The sequence below is a fragment of the Ylistrum balloti genome, unplaced genomic scaffold (genome assembly GCF_031769215.1).
Source record: "Ylistrum balloti isolate Yb309-2 unplaced genomic scaffold, AGI_CSIRO_Ybal_v1 Utg370540, whole genome shotgun sequence".
NCBI lineage: Eukaryota > Metazoa > Mollusca > Bivalvia > Pectinida > Pectinidae > Ylistrum > Ylistrum balloti.
The window spans coordinates 91,960-112,205 of record NW_026782343.1 but is presented as its reverse complement, the minus strand read 5'-3'; the positions used below and the strand labels follow the sequence as shown (position 1 = coordinate 112,205).

General features: G+C 35.0%; 1 protein-coding gene across 1 annotated transcript; it reads left to right on the top strand.

Annotated features, from left to right (window-relative positions):
- The first annotated feature begins 141 nt into the window (after positions 1-141).
- LOC132556011 (ribosome biogenesis protein bop1-like) lies at positions 142-18,792 on the top strand. The gene is made up of 20 exons (XM_060220401.1): positions 142-201; positions 2,810-2,902; positions 3,303-3,536; positions 4,105-4,256; positions 4,772-4,889; positions 6,843-6,944; positions 7,208-7,330; positions 8,410-8,520; positions 9,231-9,392; positions 10,500-10,580; positions 11,087-11,156; positions 11,784-11,916; positions 12,154-12,260; positions 14,094-14,176; positions 14,750-14,860; positions 15,274-15,348; positions 16,298-16,400; positions 17,182-17,266; positions 17,486-17,593; positions 17,712-18,792. The coding sequence occupies exons 1-20, from the start codon at positions 142-144 to the stop codon at positions 17,863-17,865; spliced, it is 2,265 nt and encodes a 754-aa protein (XP_060076384.1). The 3' UTR covers positions 17,866-18,792.
- The last annotated feature ends 1,454 nt before the right edge of the window (positions 18,793-20,246 follow it).

Sequence of the window (20,246 nt, the reverse complement as noted above, 5' to 3'; positions counted from 1 at the left end):
TCTTCGTTAAATTATTATTTAACCGAAATCAAGTATCATCAAAATCATTATATTTTAACAAATTCGGCAATGATCGACTGACTGCTACTATCGAGTGCTTTGTACTTTTATGATCGAAACACATGTACTACCAAAACAAGCATGGCCACTACCAGTAGAAAACGTGTACGAGAAACATTGGAAGAGACTAAAGAGGACCCTGTATGTTCGCAGTTTATCGATACGGCTAATGTGTTAGAAATGTATTCAAAATCGTTATGAAAAATTACTGCAACCCATAATAACGGACCCTGTAGAATAACATTACCTTTAAAATCTGTCTATAACCATTTTGACTGGTTTGTTGATCACGTATACACTGCATGTAACAGGTTAAGTACATCTTTGTAAAATTGAGACTGCATAAAAGATTGGACACGCCATTCCTTTAATTGATTAAATGTTTCTTACGTATATAGTGCACCATTCCAGAGAATATTGATGGACCGTTGCACATGTCAGGAAGTAAAAATATCCATGATAATCAATATGTATACTGAAGCCAGAAAAAAAGCTAAAGTAAAACGGAAAATTAACGACTATGAATGAGTTTTTCACTTAGCTTTCCTGCAAAGTGTTATTTATGAGCATTGCCACACAGTACAATAGGATATTTTATGGACCCTATATCCATATCATTACTGGTATACAGTATAAAATACATAGTATATTAGGTTATACCTCCGCTGACTGATTTATAACTGACTAAGTAATTAAAGTTTATCTCACGATTTTTCCAAAAATTATCTAAATTAATTTCAAACTCTACTGCTGTTTTGAATTTAATAACTGACTCAGGCAGGTCAATCCAAATATCGAGGATTCTAAATGTAAAGGAGTATTTTCAAACATCCATCTTGTAACGTTGCTTTTTTAACTTTTTTGAATTGCCTCTTGTTCTGGAGGAGGTATCAATTTGAAGTAATTCCTCTGTAATTTCTTCATCGTAGAAGCTGTTGATTATTTTAAAGACATTAACTGGTCTCCTTTTAACCTTCGATAAATTAACGTTAGAAGCCCTAGTAACCAAGTAAAGAATTTAGATCCGAGGTAGATAGTTAGAATCTTTCAGATTTCAGCAGATGGTGATGGCACAACTAATGGAAGTAGGTTATATGTCCTCATAGCATGGAAAAACTGTTGTAAGTAGATTTACATTCTTGAAAATAGCTGTGTGTGTCAATGGTCATGCCCTCTAGCCCATGTTTACTTTGTTGCTAGTTAATGGTAGGGATCCAGTTAGTGTAAAGGGTTCTAATTGTCAGTCTGTGATTTACAAGTCTGGTAAGTTTTTATGTGTTTTGGTTAATTATGATGGTCAAATATGTATTATATAATAGTCTCCATTACGCTGATGCCATCCCGATGTTGATAGAACATCTTGGAAAGATTTGGATCAAACTGTTGAGTGTGAGACCTACCCAGTTCTTTTATTATGGGTGTTTCAGCTGCTGTTTTGAGTGATACTTCATGTATTGTATACTGTAACTGTAAATTATACCAACTCTTTATTGTCGAAGGTCATGTTTTATCATAAGAATAATGTTTTCAGGTATGGAACTTGCTTGACTTCCCACATCTCTCACCTATTTTGATGGTTCCTAAGTTGAATGTATTTTATTATCCCCGCCCAACAAAGTTGCCGGGGGATATTTGAATGGGTTCCGTTCATCCGTATGCTGTTTTCCGCATGATATCTGCTGAAGGGCTGGTAAAACTTGGTTGGTCCACTTGTTACCTTAATCCCTTGGCCAAGTTTGATTAACATTGAATTCTGAGATCATTGAATGAGGCTGCTGTGACCTGATTGGCTGATATCTTTAATCACTCTCGGATGCTGCTTTCCACATGATATCTTGTGGAAGACTGGTAGAATTTTGAAGAATCTTGGATGGTACACATGTTACCTTAATCCATTGCTCAAGTTTGATTAACAGCAAATTCTGCATGTATTTAATAAGGCTGCTATGACCTGACTGAATGATTTCTTTAAACACTCAATGCAAATTCTTTCTGCATATTATCTTACGAAGGAATGATAAGATTTTTAGGAAACTTGATTCTCCGACTTATTACCTTAATTCCACGTTCAAGTTAAATTACCTGCAAATTCTATGCATATTTTATGAGATTGCTGTGACCTGATTGGCTGTTATCTTTTGGCACTCTAACTGGAATGCTTTCCACACGGTATCGTTTTGCTTGGTAGACTTGTTACCTTAACCCCTTGTTCAAGTTTGATTGTTGGCAAATTCTGTGCATATTTATTGAGGCTGCTGTGACCTGATTGGCTGATATCTTTTCCAGTTTTCCACGTTGCTCACTTTAAATGTATATATGATACAAATGAATATGGATGGGGGATCTTGATGGATATGTCCATATTTGGAATTTTACTTTAGAAGAAAATTTTCAAAATTATAAAGGGATTGCACATTAATTTGAGAAAAAATTAGGCCCAAAATGATTGTTTTTAACATTATGCTGCATCATCAGATATAAATTATTGATGTGTATCCTGATAGACACCAGATGGTGACCTTAACAAAACAATATCCTTGTGATTTAAGGGGAAGATGCTTCTAAATAAATGCAATACAGATTTAGCTGAATTTAAAAAGTGTCTCTCCGACAAGAAGATTAAGTGGTCTAACTTTCCTTCCTAAAACTTATTAATATTTCATGAGCCAATTTTACAGACTGAATAGTCCAATATATTGGTATATTGTTATATATTCCATGTTAATTAATTTCTCTCTGCTGATTCCAGGTGAGTCTGTTTAAAGATGTATCAGACTCGGAGGAAAGTGTTTACTCGGGACTGGAAGAAGAACCAGAATCTGACAGTGAGGACTCTGATGAGGTAGAGTATTTCAGTGTATTCTCATTCATTTAATGAACTGAAGTGATTATATCACCGATTGGTTCAATAATGTAGATTTAGTGGCTCTACTGCTGTTTCCAACTCTTACACTTGTGTGTCTTGATAGTCAGTGTCTCTATGAAATGACGAAGTTGAAGTTGGAAGGAATGATTTACTACCAAGGTAACTCAGTATTGCAATATCCTGATAACTTTACACGTTCATCAGTTGGTTCGGTGAATAGCTGATATCTGATGTAATAACAGCATAATGATATCCTGTGTTTTCACTCTTTCATACTGAAGTCTTATATATTCTATGTTTTTGTAATACAAATACATGCAATATATATCAAAATTGAACTGAATTATTAATGTATATACATGGGCCCGTTATAAAGGAAGATGGTGAAGATAACTCAAGTTCATCAGATGATGAAGAAAATGTGAGTAATTTGCCATTTGATGAAGGATCATCAGACAGCGACAAGGATGAAGATACTGGACTACAGAAACCTATTAACATAAAATCCCAGACAAAATCCACAAATTTCAAGATGGCACAGGGAACAAATAGCACAGAGCCATCAATTCTGAAAAGAGATGAATATGAAAGTGACTCTTCTGATGAGGAAGTATGTTTGTCTATTTATCAAATATATGGTTGGCATAACAGAAAGTTTTTGATAAGATATTGCTATCTTACATTTGGATGTGTTATGGTATGGCATAGTTGATGTATTTAATAAACAGTAATTTGTTTGTATTAAATACCTGTATTGAAAACAAAGAAATATAAAAACAAGTGTATATGTCCTATAACATGTGATAGTGTGTGGTTATTCAACACTTGTTGATGTGAATAACTTTATTTTTTTAAGAAAATGTGTATCAAACGTGTCTATTTTTACTTCAGTACAACTTCTTCAGAATGGTGATGCATAGAGTCATAATATTTCTTGTAGTTTTATGAAATGGTGTACAATAAAGTGGTATTAAACAACTTCCAAGAACAGAAAATTTGATTTATATGAATCAAGAATTAATTCTGAAAATAGTAAACACTCTATTGAACACATCATTGATCAAGTGTTTGAAAATTTGATTTAAGTATAGCTTTTGATTAGATTTACGACATTTCAGTATAAGATGATAAAAGTCACCGTGATATAGTGTATTAGGAGTATGTTGTTTTGATTCTAGGATATCAGGAACACCATAGGAAATGTGCCAATTGAGTGGTACAATGACTACAATCATCTTGGTTATGATGTACAAGGCAGGAAAATAGCCAAACCTAAAAGGGCAGATGAATTGGATGAGTTCCTTAATAAAATGGACAATCCTAATTACTGGTAAGTAATAACTTGAGAAACTACTATGATGTAAAATCATGAATTAAAACAAGGAGAGAAAGAAAACTAGTTTTACATAGCGAGCGTTGTCAATAAAACACAAGACGCTTACTGGTCTGGAACATCTGATCAGATTCTTCTAGTACATGTTCAAGAGTCTGTGTAATCTTTTGTCAGTATTTTTCCCTGGTTTTATTGAATATGAATTTGAGTTTGGATTATGATTATGTTGACATGTTGTTATATTTTCTTATTGTTTTTTTAATACAACATGTGTAACCTTAACAACTACAGTCACAGACATTGCATCAGACTTATTTTAGAATAGAAGTTATTTTATCACTACTTGTAAGAAGACTATGTGTGACATTTAGATGATTGCACTGTCTGGACGATGATCACCTTGGAATAAGACAAACGACCCATATTTACACTGAGATCTGTAGTGTACAAGATGGTAATCTCTGTTTCCAATTCTATCATTAAATACTGATACAACTAATTCTGTAATTAAGGAGAACCGTTACCAACAAGATGACTGGCCAGAATGTGGTACTTAGCGAAGAAGATCTGAAGACCATAAAGAGGCTACAGAAGGGGAACCACCCCAAAGGGGTAGAGAATCAATATGAGGTATGTCAGTACACATCGTGTATACGAAGGTAGTGAGAAAATCATTATACATTGTAAGGTATGTTCTGTAGAAGAATCGTATTACTATGTAAGGTATACCGTAAATATTCGCGTATAGTGCGCACTCGCGTATAGTGCGCAGGTACTTTTTGGAGATCAGATTTAAAAAAAAAAAAAAAAAAATCTACAGAAAAATTAATTGACTGGTCACTGCGACGAAACATTTGATGTGGTCTGATCCATTGATAATTAGGAAACCACAATGAGCGTGACCCTAACACCTGTCATTACCTTAAGTAAACAAATTTACCCAGGTGACCTAACAAGCATGAAAGGCTTGGCTGATTGTATAATTAACGGTTAATGACAGTTAACACGTTGAGTATGAGGAGACCGATGACAACCGGCTTGGGCTGAACGCGTACTATTGGTCAGAAAACGATGTTGTTTTAACTGTCTGAACATCTTCAATCCTACCTTGTCCCCATAAAAGCAGGTGGTTTGTTCAGTATAGGCATGAGTGTCCTAGGCTCGGTTATAACCGGAACAAGGACGTTAAGCTCAAAAAAAAAAAAAAAAGTATAGGCATGATCTTTCATGGTATCTGTACCCACCGCGGTATCCAAAGGTATTTAATGATAGATTGTTTACACCAACTTCGACATGGGGAAACTGCGAACGCCATTTGACTAAGCCGAGAGACTTGAGTTTCGTGCCGCCGGTCGCCACTTCGACATTCAAGAGTGAAATATCAAGGCACGGAAGAAAGAAAAGACCGTATAAAGTCCCAACCACTGACCAGAAGGGCTGACATAAGTGCGACAGCGAAACACCCAGAGATGGAGAGAGAGAGAGAGCTGTTCAACTTTGTATGCAATCGCCGATATCCCGGCATCGCTGCCAGTACAACAGAACTGCGCGTGCGGGCCATGTAGATCAAGAGAGGTCATGGGGTCACCAACTTTTGGCATCGGTGGGATGGGCTGTCCGATTTATGAACAGAACGACAATCGCCTAAAAACTTCGGATTCATTGAATTCCACAGATACATCATCAAAATGACGGGAAACGAAAAAAAATTAGATTCACCGTAATGCTAGCGTGAATGGCAGATGATTAAAACATTTTATTTTTTTGTTGTTTTTATCTCCAAACTATCATATAAGACCGACGACTTTTACATATAACTATGTGAAGGGAGGTAATCCAATATGGCGGATGCAGAACTCGGGAATGATAACCCCCGGAATGGCATGTACCTGCGTATAGTGCGCACCCCCTTTTTGACACGACAGTTTCAGCTTAAAAAAGTGTGCACTATACGCGAATATTTACGGTATGTTAAATAGGAAAATTGTTTGAAATTGAGGGAGGCCCTCTAGGGGATAGAAAAGCAACATTCAATGTATGGTATATTAATAGAAAAATGTTTGTATATGAGGGAGGCACCCACAAGGAGATTTAAAATCGGAATACAGTGTAAGGTATGTTAAAAGACAAAGTGTATGACTAGCAGGAAGGCATCAAATGGGGGCTTGAAAAGCAATATGAAATTTGTCGGATGTCACTTTTACCTTAAAGTTGTCACCTTTGTGTCAACACTATTGGTTTGACTGATGTTAGATGGCCTTATAACTTGGATTGATGGGACATGAAAAGGTATGGGGTCACCTTCCTAACCATTTAGGTTTTCCCTGCTTATCAGTATTCCATTTCAAGGAGGTTGAGAAATATAAGTTATTTAACAATTGTTGTCAAAGTAATAAATTTATTTTCATTTTTTCCGTTGAGACCTCTAATCAATATGAAGTCAAGATCAGTTATGTATAGTGTAAAGTATTGAAGAAAGAAAACGACCAGCATATGCCTTACTGATAAATAGCATAGGTCTATCAGCTGATAGTGGTCATATACATTTTAATGTATGTATTTGAATCCATTATTTATTTTCAGCCTTGGGTAGATTTTGAAACATCGGAAGTGATGATTCACCCTATGACCAACCGTCCTGAACACAAACGTAGTTTTATTCCATCCAAGTGGGAACGACTTAAGGTAGGTTATATAAGGTGTTTGAAAACCATTTTAAAGATTAGACATTGCCAAGTTCTGTGTGTTACACTGCTATCTATCCTACTAACCGGTTACGTTGATAAATTGTATCAAAGCATCAAATAAAAAGATCACAATTTCAAGACATAAAATAAAACAATATTTTCCTGAAAGAATTAAAACCTGAGAAAAATGTCTGATCTCTTTGTTCTCTTGAAATAATTGAATTGGGGAAATGTGGACTGATCTCAATGCATTTGACGTAGGTTGGGCAAATGGTTCATGCACTAAAGATGGGTTGGATGAAACCAACCCCAAAGCCGAAAGAAGATGGAGAGGATGAGGAGGAGGAAGAGAAGTTTTTCATGCTGTGGAAAGATGATGAAGAGGTTTGTCCTACAATTATAATGAGTAATAAGTACCTTACCTCCAAACCAACCTTCCTGGTTACCATATTTTCCGGGTTATAAGCCACATCAGTATAAATTCCACAGGGCCAGATTTTAGTGAATTTTTCAATTTCATCCACATAAAAGCCGCACCCTTTCTTATGATATAGTGACCACTATTGTTGACGTTTGAAATACCGGAAACAGACAATGGAAGGCAGTTCTTACAATATGGTAACCGTTAAGTTGTCCAAAGTTTGTTGATAAAACAGACAATTTAGGACAATTTATCAAGACTGTAAGTGAAACATTTAATAGATGATTGAATGATATACAGATAATCCTTACTTTTATTGTTGTATTACATAAATATGAAATAGCAAACATCGAACTTGTTTGGCATGGGTGCCTTCACAGATTGTCTACGCACAGATATATGGCCTGAAGTTACATACAGTTTACTAAAAAATATCACCATCAGTGTCTGTACTATTAAATATTAACAAAGGCCCTTGCATGCTTACCAAATTCTTACAGTCCCATGTTATTTCTACTTATAAGTTACACAAAGCCATTCATATCGTAAACAAGCATGGTGGTCATTCTAGAATTTGATGATCTATCAATCGAAGGATGCGATAGCTATTGTTACCTTCTACTATGGCTTCAAGGTAACTGCCAAAGTCCAGAAAATATCATAACATATTAAAAATGTAGGATTAATCAACTCCACAAGAATGTTGTTTTTATTTCGATCTTCAGATCATTCTGTATATGGTCACAAATGATGGTTTAAGGCGATCAATTTCACTCACAAACACGTGACAGGCAGGTACTCCGTGCCATCACGTGTACTGGAAGTTTCCTTTTTGTGTTTTTTTTCATTCCGCTGATTTATTTTCGTCCACATATAAACCACACCAGTAAATAAACTGCATGCCCAACTCATGAGAAAAAAAAGTTGATTGTGTGGGTTATACTTATTTTGATGACAATTTTTTCACCGACGCCAGATGCGATAATAAATCTAGAAAAACAGGAATCATTTGATTGTTACTGAAAGTTGAATGTGTTCACAGAATGAGATGACAAGGAGGTATAGATCCCAGATTCCTGCTCCCAAGATGGCTTTACCGGGTCACAATGAATCGTATAATCCACCACCAGAATATCTGTTCACTAAAGAGGAGGTAGGAAACATAGTCATATTGTGATCATAATGGATAGTACAATGGTGTGGTGAACTCAGAAGTAATATAAATATATTTATCACTATCTTGTTATCAGTGTAACAATATCCTTTATATACATAATTTGTACAGTTATGATCATATGTGTTGTAACACCCAGCAGAACTGATGAACTTTGTTCAATTAAGATTCCATAACTTCATGCCACCAAAGAGATTATTATGGAGTGGGTATCACCTATTTTGATTATATAACAGTCATTTGTTTTTAAAATTGCTTGCAAATGATATCAGGTAAGTGATAAAAAAATCTCACATATGTTTCCAGTATGTATATGAGAAATTTGTCACAAATCTTACAGTTTATATTGGAAAGGTTTCATAAAATGAAAAATTCTTGGGCTAAGTTAAAAAATCTCATATCAAACAGAAACTCCAATGAGATCTTCATCATGTGTTTATGTTAAGTTTGCTATATTTTGTAACGTTACCAGAAGATTGATATTACTGTTAGAAATATATTCAGGTTTTATAGGACTCTGAATGTTTGTAACGAGTAAAACATTTACCTTGTAGACATCAAGTGTTCATTATTTTATTTTTATTTTTTCACTTTAAATGATAAAAATAAATCATATGTAATTCAGTAAATTTTTTTCAAGTTTGTTTATTTTAGATATTTGATTAAAAGGTAATTGTGTTTTCGTTCAGGAAGAAAAATGGCGGAACCAGGACCCAGATGAACGACGAATCAAGTTCATGCCCCAAAAGTTTGACAGTTTACGGAAAGTTCCATCTTATCCCAGATTTGTTAATGAGAGATTTGAAAGATGTCTTGACTTGTATCTTTGCCCCAGACAAAGGAAAATGAAGGTTAGTACTAAGATTTCCAACCTCAAGAGATGTAGGATGTCTACTTACAATTGACTTCTTAGTGTGTGGAAGCTTTAGTGTGACCAAGTTTTATCTATGTGAAAAATTGCTTTCAGCCAGTCGTTTGTAATCATAACATAAAAAAACCAGTTGTAGCTAAGTGATAGATTTTTTATAATCAGTATGCCTACATGTAAACTGCAGTAATGAGTAAATCACCATGAAAAGTGTATACACAGTTTTTCTCACCTTCTCCTTAGTAACCGAGATGCGTATAGGATCATGATATGGGGTCAGTAGCATGTTCAAATGACTTCAAACATTTTCAATTTTTTATTTGAATAAATGACCTAAATCTACATTAAGTTCCAGTTGGATAAAATATGCTGAAATTTTAAACAAACTCTTCTGAAAAACCATGATCTAGATATATGGTCAGTAGAATCTAGTGACCATGATCCCTTTGCAATATTTAATGTGTAAAATGTGTTTAAATCTGAAAATGAATTCATCTCAAAGAGTTAACCAACAAAGACTGTATAGTAAAAATATTAAGCAAGTTAGGTATTAATTTGTCAAGTTTGTTATAACAAATATTCTTGTCATAGGGGCCAAATGTTCTTCAATATTAAAAATAAGGAAACATTAACATGTTATTTTCATTCATAGGATCAAGTATTCCGAGATAGATGTTTAAATGAATGACCTTGACCTGCTTTTAAGGTCAAGCAGGTCAGATGTACATAAACCTTCAAAAATCATCTTGTGAATTTTCAAAATTCATGATATTTGCTGATCTGTTGCAGTGTTTGATTCAATTACAAATAAAGTAATAAAAGATGTTTGATAAATAAAGTATTGATTCAGTCATTTGTGTGAATTTGACCTTGACTCACAGTTCACAGTAAAAAGTTTGCTGAGGAGGCCTCTTGATTAAAAGCTTCATTTAAGCATTACTGTATATTATATTGACTTAATTTTACCACATCAAACTAAATATTGAATTATAGTTTTGATTGTGACTGCAAGTGTTAAAACATCAAATATATTGTAAATTTTAGTTGTGAATACAACATCACTACCAATGAATGATATGAAAACTTTCAGATGAACATCAACCCAGAAGACCTAATTCCAAAATTGCCCAAACCCAAGGAACTGCAACCATTCCCAACAACACTGGCAGTAGTAAGTATATTACACCTGTATCTTTGTTTACCTGGTAATGTTACTGTTGATGAGGCAGTAGTATCTTTGTTTACCTGGTAATGTTACTGTTGATGAGGCAGTAGTATCTTTGTTTACCTGGTAATGTTACTGTTGATGAGGCAGTAGTATCTTTGTGTACCTGGTAATGTTACTGTTGATGAGGCAGTAGTAAGTATATTACACCTGTATCTTTGTTTACCTGGTAATGTTACAGACAAGTGTCAGTGATCAAGTGTATTTACATTTTAGGTTATTATTCTGTTAGTTGAATTAAATCTCCAAAGCAAAGGCTAGTTTCTCTTACTTTCTACTGAATTGATAAATCACATCAGACAAAGAGTGACTTAGTAAGTATTTCTTCTGCAATATTTCTAGAATAGAAACATTGTTATTACAGTTATCTGGACATCTGTTTTGATATTGTTGATATATGAGTATCATTGGAATAAACATGTGGTAACATTTTGGTAATGATGTATTTGTAGACGTTCCTGGGTCACACAGATATTGTGAGATGTATAGCAGTAGATCCCAGTGGTCAATGGCTTGCCTCAGGTAAATATAACAGTAATGTGTTTGTTTTAAAGGAATATTCTGCCAAAGTTTCTAAATTTCTGGATGTTCTGCACGTTTTAAGAACACAATCTAATGACTCTTGAAACTATTGTTAGCATCAAAATATCTCTCCTGAGGTGAGATTGGACAGATGAAATGTGTGGGAATACTCCCAGCCAAACCGTCTAAATATAGCACATCGGGAAATCCGTAACAGGAAGTTCACTAGATTATAGATTTTATACTGAGTAGTGGGTAAATAAAAAGTGTATATGATGTTCACTAAAATTTCAGCTGGGGTTAAAATTTTGATACGTTATTGGGCTAATTTTCTGTTCATTTGATAATTTATACACAATACATCATTCTGTTAGGCTTATAACAATGTAAACCTGTTATGTTGCAATCAGGGGTGCACTAGCATTTGTAAATCTATCTAGCTAGATCTTTAAAGAATTTCCACAAATAAAATATCAAATATTTGTTTAAATGTTGATTTGAGGTGTACAATTTCCATAAGGAAATAGATAGATAATTTCCTGAAGTATTCTTCAAAAGCATCCCCTGAAATCCTTACTTGTGCCAAATAACCCTTCAAGTCACAATTCTCACAAAATCTCTGTTTAGGCTCTGATGACAAGACAATAAAGTTTTGGGAGGTGTCTACTGGTCGCTGTCTTCAAACGCTGACCACAGAAGATGTGGTCAAGAGTTTATCATGGAATCCCAATCCAAACATAAACTTAGTAACAGCAGCAGTGTAAGTATTTACGAATGAATCTTGGGAAATGACTTTCCCAGTTATAATATTCAGTTGTAGTGGTAATATAGAAGTGAAGGACATAGGTGTAACATATTCATTCTGTTGTAAAAGGATTCATCAAGATTGGTTTCATTCATTACTTGTTATCAATGCTTCAGGACAGGCAGTCTTAGGATCTTTTTCTCTTCAAATGTCAGTAAGTTATTTAAAATTATGTTTTGTTATTAATTTCAGGGGTTATTTCGTGTACCTTATTAACCCCGGTTTGGTGGACAAGCTGTTAGTAAATAAAACGGACGATATGCTGGACTCTTTTAAACCAGCAGATGATGCTGGGTCTAGTAAGTAATTTGGTCTGCAAAAATCTTCAAATCTAGTGATTGTAACTATACAGTCTTGAACTGATATTTCCTGCACAGCATTATCATCACACTTTTCCATTTAACCATATGTACAAAATCAAATCAGTGTCAGATCGGTATTATATATCAATACTGAAAGTAAAGATACTGTTGTAATCCGCTCCCCATTACAGTGGTGATTGCTCTGTCCGTCCATCGGCCATCCGTCCGTCTGAAACACATTCCTGTCTGCATCATAATTCTGTAACCACAAAGATTTGAGGGATGACACTTTGTATAATTGTTGACTATTAGAAGTAATTTTGCACCCTCAAACTTGAGGTCTTTCATGGAACCCCTATGTTGAACTGCAAAAGGTTGTGTCCACTTCAGTACTTTTTAACCAGTCATACTAGATAGTAGAGAGTGTTTGTGTGAGTCTGCTTCCCACAGCTTGAAGGATAGTAGAGAATCTGTGTGAGTCTGCTTCCCACAGCTTGAAGGATAGTAGAGAGTTTGTGTTTGTCTTCTTCCCACAGCTTGAAGGATAGTAGAGAGAGTTTGTGTGAGTCTGCTTCCCACAGCTTGAAGGATAGTAGAGAGTCTGTGTGAGTCTGCTTCCCACAGCTTGAAGGATAGTAGAGAGTTTGTGTTTGTCTTCTTCCCACAGCTTGAAGGATAGTAGAGAGAGTTTGTGTGAGTCTGCTCTCCACAGCTTGAAGGATAGTAGAGAGTTTGTGTTTGTCTTCTTCCCACAGCTTGAAGGATAGTAGAGTGTTTGTGTGAGTCTGCTCTCCACATCTTAAAGGATAGTAGAGAGTGTTTGTGTGAGTCTGCTTCCCACAGCTTTAAGGATAGTAGAGAGTGTTTGTGTGAGTCTGCTCTCCACAGCTTTAAGGATAGTAGAGAGTGTTTGTGTGATACATAATGATATGTTCATCACAGCTTTAAGGATAGTAGAGAGTGTTTGTGTGAGTCACACCTGCACACATCCACAGCTTTAAGGATAGTAGAGAGTGTTTGTGTGAAAACAATTGTTTCTGCTCTCCACAGCTTATATAGGATAGTAGAGAGTGTTTGTGTGAATTCCTGTGAACATAGCCTCAAACAGAAAAAATCCACAGCTTTAAGGATAAAAATCCACGTAGAGAGTGTTTGTGTGAAACAACGTTGCTCCCCACAGCTTTAAGGATAGTAGAGAGTGTTTGTGTGAGTCTGCTTCCCACAGCTTTAAGGATAGTAGAGAGTGTTTGTGTGAGTCTGCTCTCCACAGCTTTAAGGATAGTAGAGAGTGTTTGTGTGAGTCTGCTCTCCACAGCTTTAAGGATAGTAGAGAGTGTTTGTGTGAGTCTGCTCTCCACAGCTTTAAGGATAGTAGAGAGTGTTTGTGTGAGTCTGCTCTCCACAGCTTTAAGGATAGTAGAGAGTGTTTGTGTGAGTCTGCTCTCCACAGCTTTAAGGATAGTAGAGAGTGTTTGTGTGAGTCTGCTCCCCACAGCTTTAAGGATAGTAGAGAGTGTTTGTGTGAGTCTGCTCTCCACAGCTTTAAGGATAGTAGAGAGTGTTTGTGTGAGTCTGTTTCCTGCATCTGTAGGAAAGTTATCCTTGGTTCAAATATTATTCAATGTTGAATACATCTCTGGAAAAAATTGAGGTGTTATACAGGAAGTGGAATGTATTATTAACATTTTAGTAACTTGGCACATTGTCTTTATGAGCTTATGCTAAGTTGTAACATTTTGTGTACTCATTAGAACTATCAAGACTGTATTATCAGGTAATAGTATGGGACTCGATAAAATTCAAAATTGTGAATATTTTGCTTACTTACAGGTAAAAAGCCCCCTGTTGGTTGGATAGAGATTGGAGGAAAGGACTATGAGGCTGGCTATAGACTGAAACTTTCACACTCAAAGGTAATAGCCCAGGAGATTCATGATAATGTTCTGTATACAATCAGTAGAGGGTTAAAATATCACTACGTAAATCACTGAAAATAAATCTTTTATACTAATGTCAAAACTTTTGATGGGACATTTCATGGCATGGTGTCATCTATCTTCTTAAAGTTTTATTTGTCCGAAGATCTCCTTTCACAGTTTTCAACCGATTTTCATAGTGTTAATCTTCTCTTCTTTTCAGTCAATTTCTTTCAAACTTGGCCCGCTTAAATCACCCTGACATGAAGTGGTGTTCTGCTCTACAGCAGTTTGATTAACAATTTATGAAGAAGTTATTGCCCTTTGTTACTTGAGCCTATTGCTTTGCCCTGCAGTACTGTTGTTTATGATAGGGTAAACCTGATAGAATTAATTGTAAACATTTGACTTGATTTAACAAATAAATTTATAAAGAATTTATTCTCTCAGCAGTATTGTTGTAAAAGTGCTACAAAGCTTTTAATATGTTGATTGTTCATTTTGTAAACAACTTGACATCAACAGTTATTTTTATTTTAGTTATTACGATAACCTTATTCTGTATTACAGGAAGTTAACCAGGTGACATGGCATGTCAAGGGAGATTACTTTGCATCTGTGATGCCCAAAGGAGACAGCAATGCAGTTATGATACATCAGTTGTCACGGAAACGATCACAGGTAAATAAATCACTAATCAAGTTTATCTGTCAATTTTATCACACAAACAATAATTGGTCATATATCTTTATATGAAGAGCTTAGAGATTTCTTACCTCCATGCAAGTGTCACTCGCAATGAAACAACTCCACTCTTTGTGTAAGTTTCCAGAAGGATGAACCACCCACTGTTAAATATGGATTTTGATATTGTCCTACATTACATTTTTGAGTTTCCGATGAGAAGTTGTACATGGCAAAAGTATCATGTCAGCAACATTTACTGGCAAAATATTTGCTGAAATTGTTTGAATCAAATCTTGAGCAGATTCACACTTCAAGGTTACAATAGGTCATGATTATTCATTTTATCAGGTCAGATTAAATATGTGATGTTTTATCATTCTTAGAATAATATATTTTATGTTGTTTAGAATCCTTTCTCCAAATCCAAAGGCCTTGTGCAATGTGTGCTTTTCCACCCTATCAGACCATTCTTGTTTGTGGCGGTGAGTACAGTTTTAACTCTCTAATATGATTTGACAGAGTCCACAGTACAGTATTATTAGTAGTGAACTTTTTGTAAGGATTTCAGTTGTCACAAGAGAAACATTAATGTTCTAAATATATGCTGTAAAATCATTGTCCTGTGAACTCACATTTCAGTGAAGTTTTGAAGTTAGTTATTTATTGAGCTTAATTTAACCGCAATACCAAGTATCCACAAAATAGAAATTTTTTCAAAAACTACAAAAATTTATTCCCATGAAAACCTATGATTTTATAGGAGATATGTGTTTTGTAAGGTAAGGACAAATGCCACATTATTGTCACATAGAGATCTGTTTCCAGAAGTGATGCAAAATAGGATTGGTAACATTTCAACAGTTTTGAGTTTATGTGAGATCCTTAATTTTAATGAAAAATGAAGATGAATGTCGTACATATAGAAGAACAAAAGAAAAGCTAGGAACCTAAGGTACCAAATACCCATAAGGGAGATAATTGACCCGGACAGGAAATCACAGATTTGTTAATTATATTCCAATGATTTTAACATAACAAAATATAAATATTTTGTTCAAGGTAGCATATACCTTAGGGAGATAACATATATACCAAAATGTATACCTATTTAGGGAATTCAAGTGTACCAAGTATTCTGTATAAGTGTTACAGTGTTAAAGTCCTTGCTGTGGTGGTTTCTAAATTGATAGACAATAGTGCTTGAGATTTGTAAGTATATGTTCTAATTTGCTGTAACCTACAGAATTTTGTCAGAGTTTCTAAGGCATTGAAAAAAATAACACTGAATTGTGTTTATGGCTAATAATGATAGGACTTGTTAACACTAAGGGAGATAAGTAAGAAGATATAAAAGACAAGTAAGAAGTTGAATTCAGAAGCATGCCTCCTTCAGTTGTCATCTATAATCAAACTTGTGCTTTACATACACAGACCCAGCGATATGTACGTGTATATAACCTACTGAAACAGGAGCTCACCAAGAAACTGATGACCAACTGCAAATGGGTTTCAAGTATGGCAGTACATTCAGGAGGTAAGAAAATTCACCTGTCAGTGAGGTGATTCTGTGTAACAGATTTATTCTAGACACAGAGTGGCTAAGAGGGGTCTGATACACACATACAGTGTATCTAGATGGACAGTGTGCCTAAGGATGTCTGATACACACATACAATGTGTCTAGGTACACAGTATGACTAAGGATGTCTGATACACACATACAATGTATCTAGGTAGACAGTATGACTAAGGATGTCTGATACACACATCCAATGTATCTAGGTAGACATTATGACTAAGGATGTCTGATACACACATACAATGTGTCTAGGTACACAGTATGACTAAGGATGTCTGATACACACATACAATGTATCTAGGTAGACATTATGATTAAGGATGTCTGATACACACATACAATGTGTCTAGGTACACAGTATGACTAAGGATGTCTGATACACACATACAATGTATCTAGATAGACAGTGTGCCTAAGAGGGTTAACATCTGATACACACACTCCGTATATCTAGATTATGAATCATTGTCTGAATACAACAGGTATGAAAGGGTTGTAGACAAGGACGTTAACCGATACACCAAGCCTTAGGTACAATGTAGTAATAGCAGTATTTGATTTATAGATTAAAATTGATTAAGCATGGAAATGATATCTAGATTCTTTATAGAAATGTAGAGAAGCAACACTGGTTGTATGCAACAGTTCTGTAGTTTTCAATTTTATCTTTGCCAAGTTGGTGAAGATAGACATCTGATCACATCACAATCCTTTAACAACCATTTCCCTGTTTCAGGTGACAATTTGATTACTGGTAGCTATGACTGCAGACTCTCATGGTTTGACCTTGATCTGTCAGCGAAACCTTACCAAACACTCAGGTGATTTTTATTTCTTAATCTTGGAACTCATTTTGTTTGATCAAAACATTTGAATGAAAAAGCAAGACCATTATGGCAAATTTTGACTTCTGTAAAAATCAAATTTCTGGTCATATTTTCATAATGATCAACAGAAGAATGTATTTAATCCGGGATTATTGATTATTATCTCAGTGTAACATCTGCTTTCAGTATTATATCTTCATTGTTTATTTATAGACACCATAAAAAGGCTCTGCGTCAAGTATGTTACCACAAGCGATACCCTCTATTCGCTTCCGCCTCAGATGATGGAACTGTTATTATCTGTCATGGAATGGTGTACAAGTAAGTGAAAATGCAATTTTCAGAAAGAACACATTTTATATGAGATATGCTTTGCACTCCATATTCTAAATATTCTGTATTTCATTGACCTTCAAATCTTTTTACCTTCATTTTGCAGTGACATGCTACAGAATCCACTTATAGTGCCTGTGAAAATGTTGAAAGGACACAGTGTTACAAAAGGCCTTGGGGTGATGGACTGTGTGTTCCATCCTCATCAACCCTGGGTGTTCAGTGCAGGTGCTGACTCTACCATAAGACTCTTTTCTTGATTTTTGGAATGTCATGATCAGGTCATAACTAAGGACATTGTTTTGAGATAGTGACAAGGCTACAGGAAAACCTGCAGAAACCATAATAAAGTTACAGGATGCAGAATTCATCATGTAAATTGTGTTGATGATGGCGAGACTTGCAGGTTAAAACAGTGGCAACTAGCTTATGACAAAAATTGAATTTCCTGCTTGAAAACCTGAAGATCGGAATGCCTTCTTTTGTCATAGGATTATCAACTCATGATGTCATGATGAGGTTACAAAACACCATACTGAAGGTATGACATATTCTCTGAACTAGACAACTTACCAAGGATACTTATCACAGTGTTGGCAATGCTGGCAAGAACCATACTGTAATTATATGTGCAGTAATTGCTATATTTAGTATACACACTTCTCTTTATCATGGCTACCAAACATTTCCGTCATTGTCGACAGTAAGACAATGTCGGTGGAAGTTAATGATTGAGAACAGTGATTTTTCTCTTGTACATCCATCCTACAACTGAAAACAGCAAATATATATATTTGCTTGAAAGGGAAGACAAATAATTTTGTTCACCAAAACAAATTTCTAATTAGCATTTACACTGGCGTAGTGAGAGTTGGTTGAAACATTAAGATAGAACCCAATTTTGTTATTTGTTATAGATACTGCCAATGTAATAATCATCTACATGTTGAAAACATTGTATTGCTGCAGATAAATATAAAATTGTTTTTGATGTTGATAATGTTTAATCAACAGAGAAAGGACATTTAAGACAGCATCTAATGAGGATTACCTCTTGTTAATGTATCAAATTACTTTAAATTTTAGTCATTATAAATACATTAACATGAAGAGAAATAGTAGAAAATGTAAAATAACAAATTTCCACTTCAAAATTTAAACAATACTGAATTATTGCAATGGATGCAAACATGAATTAAAGAATGTTAAATAAAATATTTAAAAAATTACATTGTTTTGATTTTATCTTTAAGATTGTTTAATGAATTTTATTCATCCATATCATGTAGATATTATATAGTTACCAAGATGCACAATAGGCCTGTATCTGGTCGATAGCATATCAAGAGAATTTGTTGGAAGATTTTATTCAGAAAATGTTTTGTTGAAGAATTTGACCTCCATGACTAAGAAAGCAGGTCATGTCAAGTTAAAAAACTTCCTCCAAGTTTTTGACAAGTATCCTGACCTTTGGACATTTAAATTATTCATAAATGGTTACTTAAAAATATGTAATGTAAGACATTTGACTCTTATTACCTTGAAAATTTGATCAAAGTCATTTTTCATAAACAACAGGTCAAGTACATGTATCATAAACATTTGTCATTAAGGTAGTTATTTGAACATATTTGACCTTTATGAACTGAAAATGGGTTGTAGGAGTCAAAGTTAATCATTTTCACCCACTGTAGACGTTAATTCCAGCATGCCACTGTCTTATAACATCCTCCAAGCATACCACTGTCTTGTCACATCCTCCAAGCATGCCACTGTCTTATAACATCCTCCAAGCATGCCACTGTCTTATAATATCTTCCAAGCATGCCACTGTCTTATAACATCCTCCAAGCATGCCACTGTCTTATCACATCCTACAAGCATACCACTGTCTTATCACATCCACCAAGCATGCCACTGTCTTTTAACATCCTCCAAGCATACCACTGTCTTATCACATCCACCAAGCATGCCACTGTCTTATCACATCCACCAAGCATACCACTGTCTTATCACATCCTCCAAGCATGCCACTGTCTTATCACATCCACCAAGCATACCACTGTCTTATCACATCTTCCAAGCATGCCACTGTCTTATAACATCCACCAAGCACGACACTGTCTTATCACATCCACCAAGCATGACACTGTCTTATCACATCAGGAAAGCATGACACTGTTCTTTCGTGTCCTTGGGTCTTTCCTTCTTTTGGGTTTCTAAGTTCCATCAATAATCATGTTTATGCTCTGTAAACAATTTCAGTTATTGACAAATCATTTAAGATCTTAACAATCGACCCCTCAGACTGAAGTGGGTGAAGGGATTCATTTCAACAATCTTCATTTCACCAGTTTGCTGGCCTAATGTTTAGATCGTGGGCCTTCTTATTATTGAGAAATCTTATATAAATGTGTCTGATATAAATTTAAAATTAGAAGTCAACTAGATATCTTTTGAATCATCATACCCAGTCTGTTTCAAGATAAGATTTCCAACAACGAATTTGTCCTCAAGTATGTGAACTTTTGAACTTAAAATGAATTGGAGTATTTACAAGTTTTGAGACCAGGATGAGTGGCCGAAACACTGTTCTTACACAGGAACTGTTATTTATATAGCATTATATTTGTATAACGTT

Excerpts from the sequence above, each read along its gene's own strand:
- LOC132556011 (XM_060220401.1), top strand. The coding sequence starts at position 142 with ATGGCCACTACCAGTAGAAAACGTGTACGAGAAACATTGGAAGAGACT. Across the intron at positions 4,257-4,771 it reads ATGGACAATCCTAATTACTG|GAGAACCGTTACCAACAAGA; the intron begins GTAAGTAATAAC and ends TCTGTAATTAAG. Across the intron at positions 4,890-6,842 it reads GGGTAGAGAATCAATATGAG|CCTTGGGTAGATTTTGAAAC; the intron begins GTATGTCAGTAC and ends ATTTATTTTCAG.